The 17815-nt window shown below is 43.4% G+C and overlaps 1 protein-coding gene and 1 long non-coding RNA gene across 4 annotated transcripts; one reads left to right on the top strand and one right to left on the bottom strand.

Annotated features, from left to right (window-relative positions):
* The first annotated feature begins 939 nt into the window (after positions 1 to 939).
* PDCD6 (programmed cell death 6) lies at positions 940 to 10630 on the top strand. 3 transcript variants are annotated; one of them, XM_083709970.1, is made up of 6 exons: positions 940 to 1129; positions 1251 to 1312; positions 5469 to 5513; positions 8083 to 8241; positions 9621 to 9730; positions 10238 to 10630. In XM_083709970.1, exons 1-6 carry the CDS (start codon positions 1077 to 1079, stop codon positions 10334 to 10336), a joined length of 528 nt encoding a protein of 175 aa, XP_083566096.1. In that variant the 5' UTR covers positions 940 to 1076; the 3' UTR covers positions 10337 to 10630. The 3 variants fall into 3 exon arrangements, with proteins under 3 accessions (XP_083566096.1, XP_083566097.1, XP_083566098.1); XM_083709971.1 differs by having other exon boundaries at positions 8083 to 8235; XM_083709972.1 differs by lacking the exons at positions 940 to 1129; positions 1251 to 1312 and adding an exon at positions 3251 to 3455 and having other exon boundaries at positions 3681 to 5513.
* A 1383-nt stretch (positions 10631 to 12013) lies between these two features.
* On the bottom strand, positions 12014 to 15066 carry LOC310830287. The gene is made up of 4 exons (XR_014557542.1): positions 14810 to 15066; positions 14426 to 14646; positions 12939 to 13182; positions 12014 to 12286 (listed from the first exon to the last, which is right to left on the bottom strand). It is a non-coding gene; the product is annotated as an uncharacterized lncRNA (long non-coding RNA).
* Positions 15067 to 17815: the final 2749 nt, after the last annotated feature.

The following is a 17815-nucleotide window of genomic DNA, read 5'->3' on the forward strand; positions in this document are numbered from 1 at the left end:
AAAGACTGTCGCGACAGGGTGCTCCCCTCACTTGCAGGTGAGAGGAAAGACACAGAAAAATGGTGTGCAAGGTCTTATAAAAACTTTTGGAATTCCCATCCTGTAAGTCAAGCCCACCCCCAGAAACATCATGCATACATTACAGAAAGGAGGGGTTGAGGGAGGGGTGGTGGTGGTAACCTGAGTGTCCTGTCACCTGGCTGGTTCCCTTCTCTCCCCCTCCCCATGAGTCACTTCCAGGAGACAAAGGGGAGTTGGCAGTTTCCTGCCGCCAGAGGGAAGATCTGATCATTGTCCTTTGTTCCAGTCCCTGCTGAATCCACTCCCATATGCAAGTTCTTTGTGATCTTGATGGTCTTCTGTCTAGGACCATCAGGGTTGGCATAGCAACTGGGTAGGGATCCTGTGGATGTGCTGGGATGGTGAAGGGATTATGGCTGCCCTGTATCAAACCTTCCCCATTTTGTAGTCCTTCCTTCATGGAGCAAAATAAAAGTGGAACAGTGCAAATCCGATGCATGGTTGATTTTCTATGAATTTATAACAGAAGCGTAGCGTATGTAGTGTGTGAAGTTTGTACAAACTGGATGATGGGGGGGGGTTCCTGCTACAAAACGACTGTAAAGTTATTGAAATGTATAAAACGGAAAATCAAAAAATAAAATAATAATAATAAAAGATCATTTTCCAATTCTGCAAGGTCCTTTTCGAGGTGAGGCGACGACCAGCACCGAACTGCATGCGGCTTTTCGTTCTGAGCTCGCAGCTCCGCCGCGACCCTGCACGCGCGCCCGTCCCCACGAGCAGATGCCACGCGGGCACCGCGGGACCGCCGTCCGCGCGCGCGAAGAACCTCCCGCGCCTTGAGGCGGCGCCTGCCGAGGAAAGGCGGCGCGCGCTCCCTCCCTCCTTCCCTCCTTCCCTCCCTCCTCGCCGGCCTGAGGAGGAGCCGAGGCGCCGAGGCGTTTCTTTCTGGCGGCCCGAGAAGGAGGAAGAAGCGGCTCCTGCTCGCTCCGCGACGCCGACCCGGAACCCGAGGTCCCCGAAGGAGCGGCCGCCCGCGTCCAGCCCGGGCGATGGCGGCGATGGGGAGAGCCGACGCCAACTTCCTGTGGGGCGTCTTCCAAAGGTGAGCGAGGGGCTGCGGGAGGAGGAGGAGGAGGAGGCCCGGGCCGGGGACTCGCGTGGGCCGGCTCGCCCCTTTCGCCGACGCGCCCCCGGTGACCGCTGCCCGTTGTCTTTTGCCCCAGGGTCGACAAGGACCGCAGCGGCGTCATCTCGGACGTGGAGCTCCAGCAAGCGCTCTCCAACGGTGGGTGGACGAGGCCTGTCGCGAGGCCTACCTGGCCGGCGCCTCCCGGTCGGCGGCGTCCATTTGGTGGTACTCCGCCTTTTCCCCTGGCGGGGACGCAGGGCGGCCTACCGAGAGAAATGGGAACAGCTGGGAGAGTGGGTGGGTGAAACAAGCATTGAGGGGGGCGGAAAAGGTATAATTCAAACTATAGAGAGAGAGAAACTACGGGGATTATAAATTATTATTATTCATTTTATATTAATAAATAATATCAAATATAATACAGTTTACATTAATTATAAGTAAATATAGAAATTTATTTATATCCAACCTTTCCCCCCTGATGCGGACTCAGGGCGGTTTACAGATGAGAACAGCTAAAAGTATAGAGAGGAAGCATTGAGGAAACAATTAAACACAGATAGAATTAAAGCTGTATTTCCTCATGATTTAAATTATTATTATTATTTTATTTTATTTTATTTATATCTCACCTTTCCCCCTGATGGACTTGAGGTGAAGTCCATCAGGGGAAAAAAAAGGTATAATTCAAGCTATAGAGAGAGAGAAACTACGGGGATTATATATTATTCTTATTAATGTACTTATATTAATAAATAATATCAAATATAATACAGTTTATATTAATTACAAGTAAATATACAGATTTATTTATATCCAACCTTTCCCCCCTGACGTGGACTCAGGGCGGTTTACAGAGGAGAACAGCTAAAAGCATAGAGAGGACGCATTGAGGAAATAATTAAACACTGATAGAATTTCCTCATGATTTAAATTATTATTATTTTATTTTAATTTTTTTATTTTTTTATAGCTCACCTTTTCCCCTGATGGACCTGAGGTGGTGTACAGATAGAAATGTAAACAGTTAAAAATAATAGGGGCAGGGGGGAATAGTTTAAAAAACAAACATTAATAGAATTGAAACTAACTAACGCTCTCTCTTAGCTGTTAAAAACATACGGACTATTACAATAAAAAGAGCAGGGCGCCAGCAGCCCTTTTGGTAGAAGCAGTCTGTTCCCCAAACCCTGCTGGAACAAGCAGTCTAGCTTCTCTAGGGAGGAAGTTCCAAATTTGCCCGGGAGTCGCCACTGAAAAGGCCCTCTCCCGCCGTGCCTGTCTCATTTTAATTCAGAATACACCCATGTTGTGCAATAAATGAAACAGCCCTAATAGTGAAAGGGCACCCAAAGAAATAGCAAAACTGAAGGTAAAATTGGCCAGCCCAGGGGAAAGAATGCGGCAGCTAGACTGGTGACTGGGAGCTGCCGCTGAGACCACATAACACTGGTCCTGAAAGACCTATATTGGCTCCCAGTATGTTTCCGAGCACAATTCAAAGTGTTGGTGCTGACCTTTGAAGCCCTAAACGGCCTCGGTCCAGTATATCTGAAGGAGTGTCTCCACCCCCATCGTTCAGCCTGGACACTGAGGTCCAGCGCCGAGGGCCTTCTGGTGGTTCCCTTACTGAGAGAAGTGAGGTTACAGGGAACCAGGCAGAGGGCCTTTTTGGTAGTGGCGCCCACCCTGTGGATGTGAAGGAAATAAGCAATTCTATCTTTAAAAGACATCTGAAGTTCATTAATATTTAATGCTGTACTGTTTTTAACATTTAATTGGGAGCCGCCCAGAGTGGCTGGGGAAGCTCAGCCAGATGAGCGGGGTATAAATAATAAATTATTATCATTATCATTATCATTATCATTATTATTATATCTTGAAGCTTATAAATGGTGCTGAAAGGTGGGCATTCCCAGAGTAAGAGCATTCCAAAGAGACACTGCAATTGATGAGAATGTCCTGTTTCATATCCCCAACAACAGGCATAGGCATAGCTGCCAACTTTTTCCTTTTTTTAAAGGAAATTCCCTTATTCCGAATAGGATTCCTTGCAAAAAAAGGGAAAAGTTGACAGCTATGGGCATAGGCAAACTCAGCCCTCCAGATGTTTTGGGACTACAATTCCCATCATCCCTGACCACGGGTCCTGTTAGATAGGGATGATGGGAGTTGTAGTCCCAAAACATCTGGAGGGCCGAGTTTGCCTATGCCTGCCCAACAATCTCTAGCTAAAGTGGACAGAACAGAGTGCTTCCCAAGCTTTGGAGGCCAGGGGAGAATAAGTAGCTACTTAAGAGTTTTATTTTATTTTATTTTTATAATAATTTTTATTGATTTTCCAATTTTAACAACGAAACAACACCAAACAATACAAACAACAACAAACATAGACACATACATACATTTTTGCTTTCTTAACCTCATTTTCATAAGCCTCTTTTCTCGGACTTCCCCGTACCTTCCCCTTTTTGCATCCTAATTTCAAAATTTTTCAGCAACCCTTTTAACCAAACTACTTAAGAGTTTTAAAGGCAAAAGGGGAGGTCGGACTTTGATTAGAGAGACTGGGGCCCAGTTCTTTGCATAACCCTAATGCTTTGTGTTTTCTGAGGGTGGGGTGGGTCAGTCTTACAGCATAACCAACTTTGCACAGTTATTGGGAGAACAAAAAAAAGTACACTGTTCTGAAACACAAATGTTAGTAATAATAATTTTATTATTGACACCCCATCCATCTGTATTATTTTTCTTGAAATACATTGATTTCCTAACCACCTCTCTCCATAGGAAAGTTCACAAGAGCATGTAGATTTGTTATGTTGCTATCATATACATCTCTGTGCCAGTTGTGGCTTTCCACTGTGTGTGTACCCAGTGGGGAAGCTGTGAATGTTGCTCATGATAGAAAATTGTATGTAACAAGGGGAATATGCTGCAACGTAACCACTGGTTACATAACCCACATAAGGCAGAAAAAAACAAAAGTCTCTGAAGTGCAAAGGGTCCTTCATGTAAGTATTTATGTCAGAAAAATCCAGCATAACTAACCCTTTTGATTATAAACCTATGGGTATAGGGCAGTATACATATGTAATAAGTAATTTTTTAAAAAAAAAACCTCACAGTTATTAAGACTGGTTAAAATGAATTTGCTCCTACTTGAATATCCCTTGAAAGCATGGGGCAAAATTGTTGCCCCTGATTATTCTTTGAATATTACAAGTCTAGAGGTAACCCAACATGTATTAAGGGGCATTCTTGTCTCTAGGTGATAGCTGGCAAGATATGAGGACACAGAGTCATAACTTGGAGTAGTGTGTGAAAAGGGAGGCTTTTGAAAGTAACAGGTTGGACAAAAGCAACCTCCTGGTCATTATTCTCATATGCTTGGAATCACATTACATTGATATATTGAAAGCAGTTGAGTTTAAAGGACATGATCATGAAGGGTTGATTTGTTTATCCTTCCCCTCCCTTTGCATCTTCTCACTTCCTAGTTTGTGCCAAGCCCTACCCTACAACTTGGGAGGAGCTGCACAGAGCAGCTTGCTAAATGGCCTACCTCGCACCTCTGTTAAAACCACTTGCCTGGGCCTGCTGGTTGTTCCTCATGCCTTAATTGGTGTTGCTGTCTATTGGGAGGGGGAGCGAGACCCCCAAAGGCTTTTGCAAGCATTTGTGTATTTCCCTTTAAGACTGCACCACAATAAACCTTTGAGAGTTTCTACTTCCCTCAAAAATTGCAGGAAGATCAGGCTTAAAAGGGAAGCTACCTAGCTAGCTAGCTAGCTAGCTAGCTAAGCAGGATCACCTTAGTGCACCAGTGAGCCCCTTGCCTGAACTCAGCAGAATCACTTTCTGTATTGGCTGGTGTGAAGGGGCAGCAGTCCTGCTTAGTTTGTGCAGCAGTTGAAAGGATCCTGAGAAGCAGTTGGCTTTTGGAGCTGCACAAAGCAGCGTTGGGCGAACGTATTCCTTGATTCATTACTTTTTGAATTGGGATGGAGCAGTCTTTAATACTGTAAGAATGATAGAATGTAGAATCATAGAATTGTAGGCTTGGAAGAGGGACCCAAGGGTCATCTAGTCCAACCCCTGCAATGTTTTAAGAATGGTATAATATTTTGTAAATTATTAGTAAAGGAGTATTTGCATTGTATAAAGCTTTAAAAAAATGGTGGTGGGGATCGAGAGTGAGAATCAGTATTGATTTTGTCTTAATGGTTCTTATCCTCTCATCTTCAAGAGTTCATAACACTTAGCTTTTCCTGCACACATATTTTAATGATTTGCTTCCGTTCTCTTTTAGGAACATGGACTCCATTCAATCCAGCAACTGTTAGATCTATCATATGTAAGTGATTCATAACATCATACTTTTAACATTTGGGGGGCGGGTTGCACTCACAAGCAGCATTTTTAGGCGGTTCGTAGTATGTCAATAAAATAGTTAAACAAAATTGTTTCAGTGGTGAGAACTGGAAGAATATTTTGTTTGAAATGACGTCCAGTTGCATTGCCCTCTTAGCCCATTACTATTTACATAGTTTATTATCTGCAACGGGTACCAAAATACTCCCTGTTTCAAATGCATTGCTTGCTGTTTTACTGAGTTGCTTTTGCGTGGTCATATGTGTGGTTTTTCACATGGATTCTGCGGTTGCATAGAGCACAATTTTGAAACTTCTAGAGCTAGATGGCAGATTTTTGATGGGATGTCTGCCCTCAGGGCAGTGTGACCCCAACTTTCCACTCTTCCTTTACTGACTGCTGCAGTGGAGGAGTCTGGTTATGCGATGGTACAAATCACCAGTTGAAGAACCAGTTACAGGTAAGCATTCGGGGGTTGGTTTTTTCATGGTCTATGTGTGTGGAGAACCGTATGGGTAATAGCAACCCACATTATCCAGAGGTGAGGCAAGTGGGCAGGCAACCACTGACCTTGGCATAGCTCTGAAAGGTGTATCCCCTCAAGCTGAAACACTCATACTACAGGATTGGCATTGAGGACTACAAACAGAGTGCAGTATAATAAACTTCAAGAACAGAGAAAACTCAAGGAACAATGTGGTTGAAACAACTGTCCTTGTTGAGTGTATACAGAGTCCTAAGAAAATCTGAAGCCGAGCTATCTTGAAGCATGGGTTAATTGTGGATGGAGACCAAATCTTCCTGAACACCGTGTCAACACTGCTTGCTCCCTCCAACGACTCATAGAAAGTGAAGAGACAAAAGCTGAGACAGAATCCATCTATTTTTATTGATAAAATCACTTGTTTACTATACAACCAGTGCATGCAGGGAACACTGCAGGTTTGACAAAGGGCTTTGGGCAGAAAACTGGAAGAACTGCCTTCAGTAGAAAGAACAAGGCAGGCAGGCTTGAGGACTCCATTATCCTAATGCAAAATGAGAGATTTAAGTATCAGCTTCTTGGTGGTTGTTGGCATCTGTCTGTCTCGAGACAGTGCCCTTATCCAAACCAAAATTGCTTGGAGAAATCTGTTTAGTGTTTCTGCCACCTTCTTGGGATTAGAGTATAGAAGATAAAAGCTTTGTGCCATCTGCATATTGATGGCACTTCTGCCCAAACCTCCAGTTGACTATACCCATGATTTTGTTGCTGGGGCTGATGGGAGTTGGACATCTGGAGCACACCAGGTTTCCTACCTCTAATGTAGATATTGAAAAGAATAGAACCTTGTGGCATCCCAAAGGTCATGAAGTAAAATGGAAGTCATCTAACAGCATCCTCTGGATCCTACCCTCCTGGTAGGACCAAAGCCACGGCAAAAGAATGCTCCCAGGGTGATGTCACATAAGGATTCTATGGTTGATGTGGAAAACGTGTGAAAAGTTAAAATGAACCATCAGGTTTGCACTTTTCTCTCCCATCTGTTCTTCAGTGCTGATCATCCATGGAGATGTCCAAAGCAGTTTCTGTTCCATACCAGGCTGGAAGGGATCAAATCGGGGGGGTGTTGCAAAGTGTTGCTTTAAAATGGCAGATTAGAAATTTTCCAAAGGTGTAGGATCCAGATTTAGATATTTTTTTTTAATTGCTCTCTCCTTTAAAAACAAAAGCGGACATCACCATTCCACAACTGATATTCACTGAAGGTGAGTCAAGTTTTCAGAAGCCGAGATGGGCAAGGAACCTAGGAGTGCATGGTTGGTTTCATCCCTCGTCCACTTCCTCAGACAATAGTAGCTGAAAGGCAACCAGATGGTATCTTTGCTGCCTTCGCTTCTAATGATGTTGAAATTGTGGCATCTTAAGGTGGAGTGAATATGAGCAATTGAATCTGCGGAATGCAATACAAACTGATCACAATGGAACTTCATTGGTTCCATCTGATGTTCTCCACTAGACCATTATTAAGCAGATTGCTAACCACCTGACAAGGCCCCTTTGAGCTACATTAAGACACGTTTGCGTAGAAATATGATTTTCCTTAGGCTGCAATACCTGCCATAGAGTAGGCCTAAAACCGAATCTAACCTGTTTGGTCATATTCATCCTGTGTATTCATCCTGTGTTCTCCACTAAGAAAATTTTTTTAAGAGTGAGCACTTCGCCATGGGCTCGTTGCTTGCCTGTGTCATATTATTTTAGATTCCATTTTGGGAATCTGCGGACTTCTGGTGCATTGAGAAGAGCCACCCTTTAAGAAACCTTTATCCAAGGAAAAGTGTTGACTATACTGAATTCTTTTTAGAACCCATATCAGTTTACATAAGAGCTGCTTCTACCACTGTTCCTTGTTTTTCTTTGCATTAAAAGGTAAAAATCCATATAGTAAACTTTTTAATGAGGTATTTCAGTTATTCCTGTCTCCTAATCTTAACAGAAATGTAATAGAGAATGATTGGTGTCTCATTCTGTAACTTAAATGAATTAATATTCTGAATGTTTGTTTCAGCCATGTTTGACAGAGAGAACAAAGGTGGTGTGAACTTCAATGAATTCACAGGAGTCTGGAAATACGTATCTGACTGGCAGAATGTCTTTCGCACGTATGATAGAGACAATTCAGGAATGATTGACAAACATGAACTAAAGCAAGCACTAACAGGTTTTGGTAATTCATTTGTAATTATATTGATCATGTATCACAATCATCTAGGGTTGTCAACCTGGTCCCTACCACCCACTAGTGGGCGTTTCAGGATTCTAGGTGGGCGGTAGAGGATTTTATGGCACAAGCTGAATCCTTCCATCGAGCACTGGTTGGTGGTAGGGAAATTTTACCATCAAGAAAGAGGCATTAGTGGGCAGTAGGTATAAAAAGGTTGAGTACGCTTGATCTAGACTGAGGATTAAACCTTATCACATTGAAATATTCCAAAGAGGAAATGAGCTTGTTTTTGTCCTAGAAGAAGTCTGAAAATACTACCCCAACACTACCATTTTAGAGTAATTGTTTAACTGAGAAAAACTACAAATCTGAAATATTAAAAAATCCTCCTAGTTTTTACAAGTAGCTTCATATCACCTTTACTAATTTATTTAAAGGTCTAAGAACTTGGTTTAGTTATTACCAAGGAACAGCTGGAGATTGTAGCTGGAGAGCTACAATCCTCTATTCATTTACCTCAGCATAAGCTCCACTGAACTTCGGAAGACTTCCAATAAGTAGGCATTTATTAGAATTGCACTGTTAGAATTTCAAGAATGATCAAGGATTTTGCACCCTGCACACTGAAAGCTGTAAGCTGGAGGGACATCACAGCTTACACAGCTGACAAGTGGGGAAGCAGCAGCAGCTGCTACTCTACTCCACATGTCAGCTTTTAGGCAGGAGGCCTCTGCAAGGCCCTTCTGTGCCTCCTGCCTCACAAAGGAAACCCTCCCCAGAGGATATATTCTGGGCTCTGAAGAGGGTCTACTTGTAAGCCAAGAGGACTCACCAGGGTGCTCCACATTTCTGGGATCTGCTTCTGGAATCCCAGCACTGTGCTTGTGCATGGTCATGTGCAAATAGAGCATTCATAAATGGGGAGTTGGTCCACAGTTGAAGACCTTTGAAAAGACTGGGCAAAGCTGAAGAGTTTTTAATTTCTGCCGAAGGCTCCATCATTGCTTATTAGACAGTATGTTGTTCATTCCATCAATGAAATTAATTTGGTTTTTCCTAATTTTAATAAACCTTTGCCTTCATATTTGGAAAGTAAGGTGACCGCACTATGCGTGCAGCATAGCATCTGCCTGTTTTCATTACCAACACATTTTTGCTATTGAATTTAAGTGGTCCTGAGTTTGCATGAATCTCCTGTAGTTTTTATGACTTTGTTGTATTGTTTTGTGGTGTTTTGTGTGGTTTTGGTTCATTCCATCAATGAAATTAATTTGGTTTTGGTTGCAGTGTCATATCGTTGCCTAATTAATCCATAACACAGAAGACTTGTAGACTTTCATTTTTTATTTACTTTGCTTCTGAATACCTTCAATTCTTTCAAGGTTATCGACTATCTGACCAATTCTACGATCTCCTCATTCAGAAGTTTGACAGACAAAGAAGAGGACAAGTGGCTTTTGATGACTTCATCCAGTGTTGTGTTGTCATACAGGTAACAAACTGGGCTGTTGAATAGTTACAATTTAGAACGACCAAGTAACAGTAAGTTTAGCATATATATCAAATAATTTGAAAATCCATTGCTGATTTGAATTTAGTGATAGTGTTTTGTTTTTCAGTGCTTTTCAGTTTCTTCAGTATTTATTTTGTCACCTTCATTTGTGCTGTCTGTAAAATCTGATTTTTCAGGAAGATGCCAGTTACTGTTTATTTTAACATAGTAAGCAGTAAGAGTGTCGCTCTAAAGACTGCACCATCAGCATTTTTCTTCCAATGAGCAGCAAGCAGTGAAGAATTTTTCTAGGACTAAAAGTAGAAATAAGGAATTTATAAGTAGAATCCTCTAGATTATATACGCCTTTAGATTATGTATTCTAGTAATTCAGCTGACCATTCGCTCAGCTTTGATTCCTGTTTCACAAATGGAAGCTACGTTTCAGTAGAAGAACTCAGTAGTTTCATCTATAGGTAAATCTGTTTTAACATGTTTTTTTCCCAGAAATGGACAGATGTCTTCAGACGCTATGATACTGACCAGGATGGCTGGATCCAAGTGTCTTATGAACAGTATCTCTCCATGGTCTTCAGTGTTGTATGACAGCAAAAACTCTTGCGCTAGAATGTGGACCAGAGTTGCCAGCTGCCTGATTCCAAAACATAAGTGGATAGCTTCTCACTCTCTCAAATGTTGCAGAGAGGATGTTTAGAAGCATATCATTTTTCTCTATAATAATAATTACTAATAATCATGTCCAATATCACCTGCTGCTTCAAAACTCAGCATTGCATTATGTACATTAATGTTTTGGAACTTTTTGAAATGCCAAACAGTAGTAGCAATGCATGTGCCTTGTTTACCTTTTTATAGAGATTAAAAAAAGCCTGACTTGTACCCTGTGTCCATATCAAGGATGATTTGAAATTCATAGGCATTTTAGCTGTACAGCTGTGAGTTACTTGGAGGGATGCATGCTTCTCCTTTGTTTGGGGGCAACATCATGCATACATTTGGTTGCATGGAGGCACTTGCCCTCTAGCGGCTTCAGCTCATGCTCCCTGCATTTGTCTGCATACAGCAAGGTAGTAGAAGCAGCGGGAGATCCCATAGTTGTGGAAGGGCCACATTTGTCATTTTGGTAGTGAACTTATGCAGTGCTTCGTTTGCCTTGGTAGCCCAGTGGCCAAAAAAATAATCCCAACATCCACCAAAGCCCAAAAGAATGGTGAGGTTAGGAACAGGGGACAGGGTATAAATGGACCCATCAGGAAAAGTCACTTTGAAAATAAGAGGAAATACAGAAGATGGACAGAGTGGATGGCTAAGACAAATTCAAGTGAGGGTCAATAACTTACTTATTTAGAATGTTATGAATGTCAATTTGTGTGTCCGTTCATGAACTTGGTAATGTTTTAAGTGTAATGGAGACCAAGCGCTTCCAATTCTGAATACACTATACAAGTATACAGTAAACCAGGCCTCTAGTATAGCTAATGTTATTGAGATTTTTGTTCCTGGTGTTAGACGTGCTGTTTATTATTTAACCCTGCTGTGAAAAGTGGCATTCTCTTTCACATTAGAAGAATGGCAAAACTTTAGCTCCACTCTAGAATATATTGTCTCACATTTAAGCAGGTGATGGAATTTATGGTTTCCACAGCTGGAGACTGTCACATGACGCCCAACGGAGAATGAGGGACAATGCTATACTGGGGTGTATAGGTGTGCCATTAAGATTAGTCAGTACACAAGAACAGTAAACCAGTGCCTGCAGACTAGGAGCAGAAGAGGATGAAAATAAGAGGAAACAGCAATGCCACACAGACTCTGGAAAAGCTTTTTAAAAAATTAATTTTTAATTGTAAATTTGTCAGAGAAGGCTTAGCATTAAGCATGGTTTAAAGGTAAAGGTAAAGGTACCCCTGCCCGTACGGGCCAGTCTTGACAGACTCTGGGGTTGTGCGCCCATCTCGCTCAAGAGGCCAGGGGCCAGCGCTGTCCGGAGACACTTCCGGGTCACGTGGCCAGCGTGACATCGCTGCTCTGGCGAGCCAGAGCCGCACACGGAAACGCTGTTTACCTTCCCGCTGGTAAGCGGTCCCTATTTATCTACTTGCACCCGGGGGTGCTTTCGAACTGCTAGGCTGGCAGGCGCTGGGGCCGAACGACGGGAGCGCACCCCGCCGCAGGGATTCGAACCGCCGACCTTTCGATCGGCAAGTCCTAGGCGCTGAGGCTTTAACCCACAGCGCCACCTGCATGGTTTACCGTAAGAGTAAACAGAAAAGCAAGTGCTGAAACTTTAAAGCTTTACCAGGATGTACTTTTGTTAATTATATGAACCCACAGTTCAGGAATGCATCAAAAACACTTTAATATTTACCTTGAACAGGCTTCAGATGCTATACAGATTTGAGCCATGTCTTTTCTTTCTACCCCTTAAGATCTAATGCTGATTAGCTTTCTGCTATGGTGAAACAATCTTTGCCAGTTCAGTTGATTGCAAATTCATTTCACTCAGAGCTTGAGCTAATGCATGAATATCAATTTCTAGGATAGAAGAAAAATTGTCAGTTTAATGTACCTTTAAAGACTACAATCACTTCAGTTTTTGTGTACAATAGAACATAGCAGCCATGTTCACATGCCATGCTAAATATGTTTGGACCTCTAACCACATTGAAATTTTACAAAAGTGTTGGGCACACAAATCAGTCAAAGATGGGACTGGCAGCGCTGCCCCCCCCCCCCAAAGAAACAAAACACAAAGGAGGAAGAGGACAAGGATCATTTAAGTCTAGCAGTGGAGGCAAATCCCACCAAAACATTAATTGAGGCAATTCTCTTTTCTGTTCAGCACTGTAAACAGAAGAACTTCATGTGTGTTATACTAAGCCATGGTAATATGTGATCAGTTTTTCCTCCCCCATCTGCTTTTTCACTGCTGAATCCAGCTGCCAACCACCTTCCATTAAGACCACCTCCCCCCCTTCAAATCTATTCTTCCAACCAGATCTATGATTGTGTTATTTTCTGTCACTGCACACACACTTAAGAGCTCCAAGCATAGATACATACTTTGACATTCAAAACTCTTGGGTCTAGTCTTATGGCACAGGTCTTCTCTAAGGGAGATAATACTCAGCCTCCTTTGTGTTAACCCAATAAAGTTACAATATGGCAATATACTTCATGCACTTACTTTGAAGGTCTGGATAATGGGGAACCAGTTGTAGAAGCATGCTTGTCAATGTAGCTGCATCCTTTCCTCGAAGCCGACTCATGATATTGGCAGTAAGGTCACTGCCACATTCACCCCATTACATTATTCAGGTGTGTATTTGGCTGTTGATGAGTTACCACCACCAAAGGATGGATAAGGCCTCAGATCACCTTCAAAGTTTGATTACTGGAAGCCCAATTGTTGTGGCCAGCCAGGCCCACCACTTTCTGAAGAAAAGGAAGGTACAGACATCTGATTACCACTCGCAGGCCCATCACCATACCAAGAGGGAAAATTCGCTTGGTGGTTTATTGAAGGAAGCTGTGAGATAATGCTATCCGGATATGTTCTTGAGTCACAAGATCTTGCATACTATCCCAACGTCTTGCTTCACTACATGCCATTCTGTTACCAAGTACTTTGCTACTGTTGAGTTGGTGATATATTGTATAACTCTTTTGTGTTGATGTAAAGCAGGAAGGCTTTTCTACAGCTGGAGTTGACCTAAGCCTGGCTGATGGATCTTGCCAAGTGAACTCTTAAGGGCAGACATGGTTGCAAGTTCATTCGAACTCATGGCAAACGAAGAGGCTTACCCTCTCATTTGACAGCTGTACAAATCAGTAGGTGTGTGCGAAGTACTTGATCCATGCTGCAGTAGGGGCTGTAACTCTGCAAGTCCATTAGACAGACACCCATGATTCAATTTACTGTCTCCTACAATTTTTTTTGGAAAAACATGACAAAATGCTATTGCTATTAAGCACACACACCAAATCATACTTTTCCAGACCAGCATTTTCCAAACTTCTAGAAGACTAAAGAAAATAGATTCTTAAAAGATAGCAGCAACACTCCCAGGGCACTATTTGGGAATGACTGCTGTAGAGCTGAAACAAAAAAAAATTCCTTCCAGTAGCACCTTAAAGACCAACTAAGTCAGTTCTTGGTATGAGCTTTCGTGTGCATGCACACTTCTTCAGATGTGCTGTAGAGCTGGTTTGCACATTAATGCTAATACAAACTATGATTTGACATTAACATGCAGGTTCCCAGGAGAGACTCTGACTCTATTTCTCTAAGCAAAACCATGAGAATTTTGGCAGGGTGTTTTCCAAACTAGGGTTTGAGATAAGTCACAAAATGCAAACTTGTGATTCTCTGCATAGATTTTATAGCAGCTTCCTAACCGTGGCAACTCCGCACAAAGTCCTATTGAATTCAAAAGAAGTACTGTTGCCATACAAAGTGTAGACGGGATTAAATGATTACGAAAGCATAAGCATACATATTATCTGAATTAAGATTATATGAATTTGGATTGGATTGAATCTTGCTGTGATGTGTGGTGCAACACTCTCTTTGTGGCAAGGTTGGGAGAATGATTGTGCTGTACATAGCAGTTGCCTCTATAAAGAGCCAAACCCATCTGGAGTACAACTAGAGAAACAGCAAATGCTGGTAACTGAGCTGGGGTATTTCCGCCCACCATTATTTCACTGAAGACATCTCTGTGATAATATTTGTATTTTCCAAATGTATTTTTGGGTTTACACTGCTTTGCCATTTTTTGTACTGGTGCTATCAGTGGTGGAATTGCAAGTCGGAAATTTGGGAGTTGTTGCTATGACTGAACAAGTATGACCTGGCCTCCATCTCGGGTATCTTTTCTAGAATCTGTTAATGGCTGCATAAACAAATTTGACACTTCATTAATGAAATAGAGAATTACAAGTTTTAAATCACAGGCTTTATTGTTTAGATTGAGCTTTTCAATGTGCTTTTTTTTTTATTACAAAAACTGAACATTATACTACTAATGCTAGTAGAAAGATTACCAAGAGAAATACCTCACAATAATATATCTTGCTTAACTGGCTTGGAAATTTCTTCAGATTGTAGTTTGGTAAACTCTTCACTCTGGGTGCTCATTTTGCAGAAAGTGCTTTGTTCAAATGGCTGCTTTAAAGGACTGTTATTCAGTTTAATCCTGTTAATGGACAAGTGTATTTTTTATAAAAATCAAAAGCTTGAGGGTAGCAGATTGCTATTTTTTATGACTGATATAGACACAGCACTTTACAGAGTAAAACAGCAGAAAAACCAGTCTCTGGTAACAGCTACACATATTCAAGTTTGGTTTGTGTATGTAGGACTAAGGCAAAAGTTTCACAGAAAATGTATGATTTGAGGAGCATTTTAAAGTGGGAAGAAGAGGTGACTTCTACAGGAAATGATAAAATAGGATACTGGGGCTGAAAGGAGAAGGCCAAGCCTGGTCTGAACAACAGAAGTGGTTAATGTTGGCTGCAGACGTGAGGAGACCACAGGGTGGCACCAAAACAACACAGTTTGACTAAATGCTGCTGCAACGACAGCACACCTGGGCATACAAGCAGGCTGCAGAGGAGCCAGCAACGAAGCGAGAGGCGCTCTCGATTTGCCACAAACAAGAGCCATCACATGTCTTCAAGGACTGGGCTCAGTGCCTGGGGGGAAACCAGCAAGACAGTGAAGTGGCTCTGAACCAGGTCCAGAGTGAATGTGCCTCAGTGCTTAAGTCTCCCACATAACTACGTGAGGCAACAACTTCGGAAGGCCGTTTATTTAAATTATTTAAAGCTGGGGCAGCCGAGGCAGTGAATGGGCCCCTACTGAAGGTCGCCCATTGCTGCACAGGGAATAAGCCCTCTTGTCCCGCGGACGAAGCTCAGTGGAGCATCACCCAAGACCCCGCTCCTGTCGCGCCCTCAATGCTGCCCCTTCGCAAGGTACTGCAGGGCGAGGCGGCCGCACATGACTCATTCGCCGAGGCCTGAATGATATTGTTGAGTCGTTTCGTCATGTCCGACTATTCATGACCCCCTGGACCAGAGCACGCCAGGCACTTCTGTCTTCCACTGCCTCCTGCAGTTTGGTCAAACTCATGCTGGGAGCTTCGAGAACACTGTCCAACCATCTCGTCCTCTGTCATCCCCTTCTCCTTGTGCCCTCCATCTTTCCCAACATCAGGGTCTTTTCCAGGGAGTCTTCTCTTCTCATGAGGTGGCCAAAGTCTTGGAGCCTCAGCTTCACAATCTGTCCTTCCAGTGAGCACTCAGGGCTGATTTCCTGTTTATCATGGTGACAAATGTCTGCTGTGGCTAGAGCTGTACTCCCTCTGAAGAAGCAGGTTCACAATTGGGGGGGGGGATCCTGTTCCTGGGCAGCTGGCAGAGCCCCTCTTTGCTGACCATGGGATTGCCACATTCCCCGTCCTCCACAGGAGACTCACAGTCCCTCTCTGTGTCTCTGTTCCTTTTTGGCCACTGTCAAATGAGGGCGATGGCGACTGGACTTCTGATCCTAAGCTGAATAGCTGCCCAGCCCAGCTTCAGGTCCCCCACCAAGTGCCCCCTTCTAGAACCCATTGTTCTCAACCGACTCTCAACTGCCTCCCCCCCCCCCAAACCTTCAAACTCGCTTTCCAAGCCTCCTCCAATCATCTCTCTACCAGAATTCTGGAATCCAGCTTGGGAAGGCTGGCTGCCCTGCTGTGGAGCAGCCCCTCTTGCAAGGACTCTTTCTTAAAGCTACAACAGTCCCAACCTTGGGAGCAATGTTTTATACATCCTGCTCTGTCAAGTCATCCTATTGAAGGAAGGTGAGGACAGGTGACCTCACCTAGGCCCGAAGTCACCCCCCACCAAAGCAGGCTCAAAGCTTCTCAGAGCTTTTCAAAATCATTTTTTTCAGCAGCTAAAAGGCATTAGCTAAGCATCAGAAACATTCTGCTTGCTGTAACTACAAAGATTGCAACAAAGGTAGGGAACACAGTCCATTGTTTCTCATGCCTTTCTCATGCCTTCTGGCCTTGCTAAAGAACCACATTGCAACTTACTTTCTGTCCGGGAACCATGCCAGAACAAGAGATTGAAACATATCTGAACACTCTGAAACCCCTTTCCTGAGCTTTCTGTTCATGCTCAGAGGGACTCCTGAGGGAGGAGAAAGGGGGAGGGAACTGGAAAGGGGTATATATGCTTGTGCACATGACTGTGCATTTCGTGCATGCTTTTTGTGACTTATCACACTTGCTCCTTCTACCAGTTCATGGATGGTAGAAATAAAAGCCTTTTATCCGAAACTATTCCTTGAGTGTCTGTTGACTTCCACTTCCCTTTCCCAGGCGCAATATTTTTCCCACCTGAGGGCAAAGCCTCATAAGGCTACACTATTAGAAGCAAATAAGCTTCCAGTTCCTGCTTCCTAGGAAATTAGGGAAAGTGAACTCAGGTTCTCCTCTGTTCTAAAAAGCAGGTGTCTTCCCCTAAATGATCCTGGGAATTGTAGCATCCATGGCAGATGGCCATCTCACCTCTGCTGAAAAACCTCCAAGGAAGGAGAGTCTACCACCTTCCGAGGGATTTCTTCCCACTGTCAAACAGCTCTTGCTGTCAGAAAGTTCTTCCTGAAGTTGAGTCGGAGTCCCCTTTCTTGTAGCTTGAAGCCATGGCTTCAGGTCCTGAGGGCCACTGGAGCAGGAGAAAACAAGTTTCCTCCCTCCTCCCTGTGACAGCCCTTGAGATATTGAGAGGGCTGCATGGTGTGGCTCTCATATCCATGATCTGAGAGAGAGCACAAAACATTTCTCTCCCCTTTCTCCACCCCAGGCAGAATTGTAAGGGGTCAGTGCATCTGGCTGGTAAGAAGAGGGTCAGAGTTTGGAGCCCAGCCGGGGCTGGCAGTGGGCAGGATCCTGACATTGTTAGGGTTGGACTAGATGACCCCTGGGGTCCCTTCCAAATCTACCATACTATGATTCCATCAAGCAGCTAAAGGAACGGGCAGAGGAGCAAGATGCAGAACAAGGGGAG

Source organism: Podarcis gaigeae (genome assembly GCF_964106915.1).
Source record: "Podarcis gaigeae genome assembly, chromosome: 13".
Classification (NCBI taxonomy): Eukaryota; Metazoa; Chordata; class Lepidosauria; order Squamata; family Lacertidae; genus Podarcis; species Podarcis gaigeae.